This window comes from Bison bison, unplaced genomic scaffold, assembly GCF_000754665.1.
Source record: "Bison bison bison isolate TAMUID 2011002044 unplaced genomic scaffold, Bison_UMD1.0 scf7180017864313, whole genome shotgun sequence".
NCBI classification, from domain to species: domain Eukaryota; kingdom Metazoa; phylum Chordata; class Mammalia; order Artiodactyla; family Bovidae; genus Bison; species Bison bison.
In genome coordinates this window covers 2,329,071-2,336,642 of record NW_011494885.1, presented here as the reverse complement: position 1 = coordinate 2,336,642, position 7,572 = coordinate 2,329,071, and the positions used below count along the sequence as shown (strand labels likewise).

Here is a 7,572-nt window from a genome sequence, read left to right as displayed (position 1 = left end):
TAACAATGCTAATACCTGTGCAGTTATAAGGGCTGTTTGTTGGGTGATTCGCATCATTCTAAACACTTAACATAGTTCACTCATTACGTATTTATCTTCAAGATTCTCATGCAAACCTCGTAACAATCTAATAAGGAATGTGCCTTCTTATGATTTCTATTCTGTAGATGGGAATGCTGATACTCAGAGAGGTTAAGTCACTCGCCATACACAGCAGGTAAACCGCAGAGCTGGGATCTCACTACAGGTTACCTGGCTAGTTTCTCACGACCAGTGACAGCTCTAAACTGAGAGAGAAGGTGCATTTGGGATGCCTGAGCCCTAACTAGGACTAATAAAGACTGCTCTTTTGGAGAAGCCGCGCAGGTACGCCACGTCACGGAGGAAGGCGATGACGTCAGCCGAAGCGGGCGTGGGAACCCATATAGGCTACAGCAGCCGTTTAACGGTACCACCCTCTGACAGCCTCACTTCCGCCGTATATTTGCATATTCATAGGAGCGGACGTCGGAGCGTCAGCGTCTACGCCGTGACGTCATGGACCGCCCCAGCGGTTCCCCCGGGGCGTACGCACGTACGTACGCACGCACGGCGACGAGAGGGCGGGGGAGGAGGGAGCGATCTGAGGCGCCCCTCCCAGTCAGCAAGGTTGCGTGTTCCCCTTGCGACCGCCAAGATGGTGGTGGGCGCGTTCCCTATGGCGAAGCTGCTATACTTGGGCATCCGGCAGGTCAGCAAGCCGCTTGCCAACCGCATTAAGGAGGCCGCCCGCCGAAGCGAGTTCTTCAAGACCTATATCTGCCTCCCGCCGGCTCAGCGTGAGTCTGACCCCACGTCCCTCCAACCTTTCCATTCTCTAATCCTTCTCAGGTGGTTGCTCAGGAGATGGGCTTCTGTTCACAACCAATCACAGCCCGAACCGGCAGAGTCTTGACGCCAATAGGGAGGGTTCCTTGAAGAGGGGCATACGAATAGCCCAATAGTAAGAACGGGCATGGGGTGAAGGGCGGTACAAAGTGCCCGCGCTTGATTTGGGAATATTAGCCAATAGAGGAAAAGAGCGTGAGAAGATTGACGTCTAGACGAGCCAATAGTGTGGGCAACGGGAGTGATTTGGGCGGGGCATGCCAGGACTGAGAGGACCTGGGGAGAGCTGAGGAAAAACTTGACCGGGTCATTTGCCAAACCATCCTTGTGTGGCATCATTCCTCAAACGCCACCTCGTGCCTCAGTTTCCCTCCCGTCCTGGGAAGTCAGGGGTGCTTTTTTCATCTGTTTAGGTCATTCGTTTGTCCCAGTTGGACTCCGGGGAATAGGCCTAGGTTAGGGGCGTGGCTCCGGGCAAAGTCTGGAGTCCTGACATGGGAATCTGGCTAAAGGAGTCATTTTAACTAAAGTGGACATTCATCCGTCTATTTATTAATCCACACATACACCATATTTGTTCTTCCATTCATTCAGTAGACAGGCCGTTCTGGCTTTTTGCTGGGCTGGGAGACACATTTATGATCCATCGTTGTCACTCCAGAGCGGACAGGATGGTGCCAACTCCAGAGCTGAGAGACCTCCTGACCCAGGGGCATGGGGTCGGGAAAGCTGTCTAGACTCTGGAGGAAGGCTGCCTGAGCTGAGATCCGAAGGGCATAGTAAACATTTAAAATACGGGCTACTGTGAGAAGATGATCTATGTGCTAGGGGCCTGTGGGAGCAAAGAATAAGGAAATTTAACCTAATTTGCTAGGTCAGGGAACCACCATTAATCCAGCTGGTACTTCATTTAGTTGGTGTTTTCTGAGTGTCTACCCTGTGATTGGCCTTGTGCTGGGCAGTGCTGGTGAAACAGCAGGAATCAAGCCAGCCCTAGTCTGTGCCCTCGAGGAACTCACAGTTGGGTGAGGACAGGCCCATCCTTCAAGGTGATGACCCAGAGTGGGCAGAGCTTGGATAAGGAAGCCCACTGGACACTTGACCTGATGTAGCATTCAGGGAGAGCTTCCTGGCAGAAAACCTCTGGGCTGGGAACTGAAGAGTGAGAAGAATGTCAGCAGACAGCACAGGGACACGGATAATGTTGAGGGACAGGGAGGAGCGTGTGCAAAGGCCAAATGGTGAAGGGAACCACACTTCTTTTCTTTACAAGTTTGGATGCCTAAAATTTGCTTTGCAGGGCCTGGAATTCTTAATCTTTTGGTGTTTGGTCGGTTGTCTGCCAGAGTTGCAGATCTTAGAATGGAGAAATGTTGGATTTCAGTTACTGAAGTGCTTTCCTATAAGCTTTCTCATTTGACTCTCACACTGTTTTGTCCCCATGTCAGGGAGGGGAAATGACTCCCTGCAGTTTATCAAAGAGAAAACTAAAGTCTTGAGAGCAGAAGAGAATTGCTGAGGTTACACATGGAGTCTGGGCCAGACTTAAACCCTGGCCCTTTAAGGCGGGACTTAAACCCTGCATTCTGGATTCCCAGAGCTGGTTTCTGTTTCCTGCCACTGCCTTTCTCCCAGACACCGTGGGATGTCTTAGTATTGTGGTTTAAAAAGCAGCAACTTGAGTCAAACTGACATCGGTTCCAAACTGGGGTCCCCCCCTTCTCAGCCAGGTGGTTTTGGGCAGGTCACTAACCCCTCTGAGGTTCAGTTTCCTCCTCTGTACAGTGGGTATTATTATATAATAGTGACATTTAATGGGCACTCACTTTGTGCCAGGCAGTGTGCTAAGCACTTCACAGCATTAAGTCCTCACCAATTACTCTGAGTTAGACACTGTTATTATTCCTATTTTGTGTATATGCTGCATATGCATTTATGCTATAAATAATACTTATCTCATCCTGTTGTTGTGAGGAGTAAGTGGATGTAAAATGGTAGGTCAGTGCATGGCTCTGAGTTGTGGCTGTCGTGTAGATGTTATGGATACAGCAGAGAAGAAAAAGCAAAACATTTTGTCTTCAGGAGACCTTACATTCTCAGCTTTGGGGGAAAGTCAGACAATAAAGAAAGCAGTAAAGTGTGAAATATATTCGATAGCACAAACTGCTCTGGAGAAAACATCAGGGATGCAGAAGGAGGAGTATTTGGGGGACGGTTGTGAAGTTTAGATAGGATTATCAGGGTGACCTCATCGACAATATGAGGAGAGGAGGGAGCCAGCAGTGCGGGTGTCTGGGGGAAGAGCTTTCTCACCCGAAGTCTCCACACCTGCCAAGGCCCTGAGGTGAGCATGCACCTGGCATGCTTGATGAACATCGAGGAAGCCAGTGTGGCTGAACAGAGGGACAGAGTAGAGGCTGAGGGCTGAGCAGGTGGCGGGAAGGGGGCAGATTGTGCAGGGCCTGTGGACCCCTCTGAATGGCTGGGACTCACTGGAGGGTCTGAGCAGAGGAGGGACCGGATCTGAGACCACTTTTCAGTGATCCTTTTGGCAATCATAGGGTGAGAGTGGTTGCAGGGAGGAGATGACTACAGGAGTCCAGGTGAGTGGGGAAGTCACTTGTCCACTGCCTCACACTCTTTCTCCAGCAACTTCTTTCTAAAATTTCACACTCCCAGAAAAGTTGAAAGAAAGAATGGTATGGTCATCGGTTATATGCCCTTCAACCCCTAGTTCGCTCTTATTAGCTTTCAGCAGATTTGTTTGGTCTTCGCCATCATACATGAATGTATACACACAGTCTTTTTTTTTCCCCCTGAAAAATTTGTAAATAAGTCTTGGACATGGTTCTAAACTCCTAAATATTTCAGCCTGTATTTTCTAAGAACACGGAACCAGTATCACACCTGAGAAATTTAGCATTGATAACAATAATGTTGGTGACAATATTGTTTAATATACAGCTTCTATATAATATATAGCTCATATTCTGGTCCCCAAAATGTCCTTTTTAAGCTGTTTATTATTTTTATTTTTAATCTAGTGTCAGCTCAACAATCATGCACAGCATTTGATGATCATGCCTCTTTAGTATCCTTTAATCTACAGCAGGTTTGGCAGTCTGGCCCAGTGCCTGTCTTTGTAAATAAAGTTTTATTGGAACAGAACCATGTCCATTTGTTATACGTTGTCTGTGGACACAGAGATGGATTTCTATGGTCCACAAAAGTGAAATGGTTACTCTGTGGCCCTTCACAGAATAAGTTTGCTGGCCCTCCTCTATAACAGTATCCCTGTCCTTGTGACGTTGACTTTGGGGTAGTTGTTCCATAGTGTCCTGCAATCTGAGGTTTTCTGATCGTTTCCTCTGATTTGATTCACGTTGAGCATATTTGGCAGGAACACTTCAGAACACCTAAGGACATCACCTCAGGGGGTTCCTGATGTCTGTTTGTTCCGTCATTTGTGGTGGTAACTTGGATCCCTTGGTTAAGGTGGTGACCACTAAAAGAACCTTTCTTTTTCCCCTTAGTAATGAATAAGCAGTAGATTTATTTGAAAGGTAGCTCCAGCAGGATTTCCTGTGGATGGGGTGTGACAGGCAGTCTGGTGGAGGGGCAGGCTGAACAGAAAGCACCAGGAGCTCAGTGGGGGGACAGGTTTGATTGGAGATGCTGTTTGATGTTGGAATGCACTGACTTATCAGATTTACGCTTTTTGAATTATGTTGTTGTATTGTCTTCATACTGCTAACTGCTGTTCACCATGGCCCCTGACCCAGGCAACTGGAGTTTTCCAGCATTATGGCTAATGTGTGTTCTCCCCGGGCAGGCCTCCCGAGCTGACCCACACATACAGCGACTGTATCTTTGGCTAAGATTCTTTAGACACAGAGGGTGGGCCTGGCCATGCGTCTCCTCACAGTAGAAGCTGGAGGAGTAGGTGTGTCTGCCTGCGAAAGAACAGTAAATGCACGAAGCATAAATCATCGGTGACGCACTGTGCCGAGGAGGCAACGATCTTTTTCAACCAAGATTTCTTGGGGAGAGAAAATAAAAGAGGGCAGTGATGCCAGGCAGGTTGGGGCCATGCCTACAAAGTGCACTGTGGGAAGAGCTGTGGGAGGTTTCTGGGCAGTGGGAAAATTCCAGTGTGTTTCCACTTAGGCCTTTGGAGAACACTGGTTATTTTTCCAGTTTGCTACCCTGGTGGGCAGAATAATGAGCCCTCCCCTGCCCGGAGATGCCCGCATCTTAATTCCAGGAACCTGTTGAATGTGTTACCTTACACGACAGAGGAACATTATTATGTGTATGATTGAATCAGGTATTTGAGAAACGAGAGTGGCCTGAATTGTACAGGTGGGCCCAGTGTCCTTGTAGGTGAAAGAAGGAGACAGGAAAGACATCCATTTGAAGATGGAGGAGGGAGCGTGAGCTCAGGAATGCAGGTCCCCTCTGGAAGCTGGGAAAGGCAGGAAAACAAATTCTTCCCTACAGCCTCTGGAAAGGAGCTCTTACTTACTGACAGAGTGTAGCCTAGTGAGAACCATTGCAGACTCCTGACCTTTGAAACTGTGGATAACAAATGCGAGTTGTTTTAAGCCACTGCTTTTGTGGTCATTTCTTACAGAAGGAATAGGAAACTAATATGCCATGTAATTCTTTCAGGCGACTGGGAGAGTTTTTTCAGAAGAGCTCAGCTCTGTGGTCATTCTTACAAGTTTTGGCTTTGGAGTTGGTTTTTGTTTTCTTTTGCTTACAAAGCAATGTGACCTACTGTTTAAGGGCTTTACACAGCGACCGTTTTGTTTTTCTCTCACAGTTTTGTGCCTTGACTGGGCTCAGCTGGCTGGTTCCTCTGTCCGTCTGGCCTGGTGGTCTCTCAGGGGGTTTCAGTCAGAGGGCAGCCAGGCCTGGAGTCATCAGGAGGCTCGACTGGGGTGTTGGAATATCCTGTTTCCTCGCTCCATCTCAGTGTTGTCTACAGACCTCTCTTTTCCACATGTCTTTCCCCTCATGGTCTCTCAGGGCTTGCTGGAGCCGGATTTCCATGGGAGAAGGAGCAGAAGCTGCAGGCCATTTAAGGGCAGGACCTGGAACCACACAGCATCACTTGCAGCGCACTCTGTTGATCCCAGCAGCTCTGGCACAGACTAGAGGGAGTGTGGGAGGGGGCTACACAGGGCGCGATACAGACAGTCACCAAAGGCAGTTTTCCCCAGGGGAGACCCTCCTGGCTTGGCATCTTGGTGCCACTAATGAGCTGTGGGCAAGCAGCTTGACCTTTCCGAGACTCCCAAATCCATGTTTGTCTGATGAGGGTGACGACAGAACTCACCTCCCAGGATTCTCGTGAGGATCCAAGAGCTAGTGGATATCAAGGCCTAGCCCAGAATGTGCGGATCTGGTCGTTGGTGCTGGCTGTGATAATCTGTTCTTATCCTGCATGGGCATTACTGTCCAGAGGCAGAACACTGCCTCCAGATAAAGGCTTCCCGCACTCAGCTTTCTGCTCTGCCATCCAGTGTGTGTCCTGGGCGAGTCCCTCTGCCTTTCTGTACCTCCGTTTCCTCCTCCGCACAGTGTAGCACTCACCTCATAGGTCTGATGGGAGGATCTGTCAAGTACGTGAATACCCTTAGCATAGGCCTGGCACGTTCTAAGTTCAGTGACTTAGAGTGAACTCAGTAACTTGGTTGGGTGGAGTGGGCAAAACTAGCCTCTGAAGCTGAGCTGTCTGGCTGCATGTGAATCCCAGTTCTGCCATTTTCTGTGTGGCCCCAAGGCAAGTTATTTAGCTTCTCTGGGTCATACTTTTGTTGTCTATAAATTGTATCATTATAATTCATATTCCATGAGTTCATATATCCATAAAGCATTAAACAATGCCTGGCTCTTAAGCACTGCATAATTCTTTGTTGAATATATGGAGATGTCAGGCACCATACTATTTTGATCATTATCATCGCCTTTGTGGGGGCTTGCAGCTATCCATTTATCATCCTAGAGTATTTTTTTAATTTTTTAAAAATTATTTGTGTGTTTAGTCATTATTTTTGGCTGCATTGGGTCTTCGTTGGCATGTTCATGCTGTCTCTAGTTGCGGCGCGCGGGCTTATTGTGGTGGCCTCTCCAGTTGAGGGGCACAGGCACTGGGCGTTCTCAGTCGTTGTGGCACAGGGGCTTAGTTGCCGCAAGGCATGTGGGATCTTCCCAGACCAGGGATCAAATCTGTGTCCCCTGCACGGGCAGGCAGATTCTTAACCACTCTACCACCAGGGAAGTCCCATCATTATCTTAATACTGAACTTTCTAGTGCATTCTTTCTCAGGTGCACTCCCTGGCGGCCTCTTGTGGCTGAGCTGTCAGTACTTCAGGCCTCTAGGTGGTGTTGGTGTCTCTTCCTCAGTCATTCCTCACAGCCTTGCCACAGGCAGAGGAGTTGGGCCCTCCCCGCGAACATTTCTAACTAGCACAGGGCAATTATGTTGATCTGATGGGACTGGAGGTGTGTCTCTGAGCAAAGAAAAGTGAGAAGGTCAAAGAGAGAGGACAGTGTGGCTGAGTAGAGAACCTCCTATTACCCAATGCTTCCTGAAATACTTGAAGCATCCTTTGGAATGAACGGTTTGTACCTGCGAGGAAGAGGGACTCCTCACAGAGCAAGGAGAAATCAAGAGCAAAGAGCCAAGGAGGGGAGCA

The 7,572-nt window shown here is 48.6% G+C and overlaps 1 protein-coding gene across 1 annotated transcript in view; it reads left to right on the top strand.

Moving 5' to 3' along the window:
• The first annotated feature begins 565 nt into the window (after window positions 1-565).
• Window positions 566-7,572, top strand: part of OPA3 (optic atrophy 3 (autosomal recessive, with chorea and spastic paraplegia)) — a 67,065-nt gene continuing 60,058 nt past the window's right edge. The window contains exon 1 of the mRNA XM_010852605.1: window positions 566-818. Within this exon, the coding sequence (XP_010850907.1) occupies window positions 677-818 (142 nt within the window). The 5' untranslated portion in view covers window positions 566-676. The remainder of the gene's footprint in view (window positions 819-7,572) is intronic.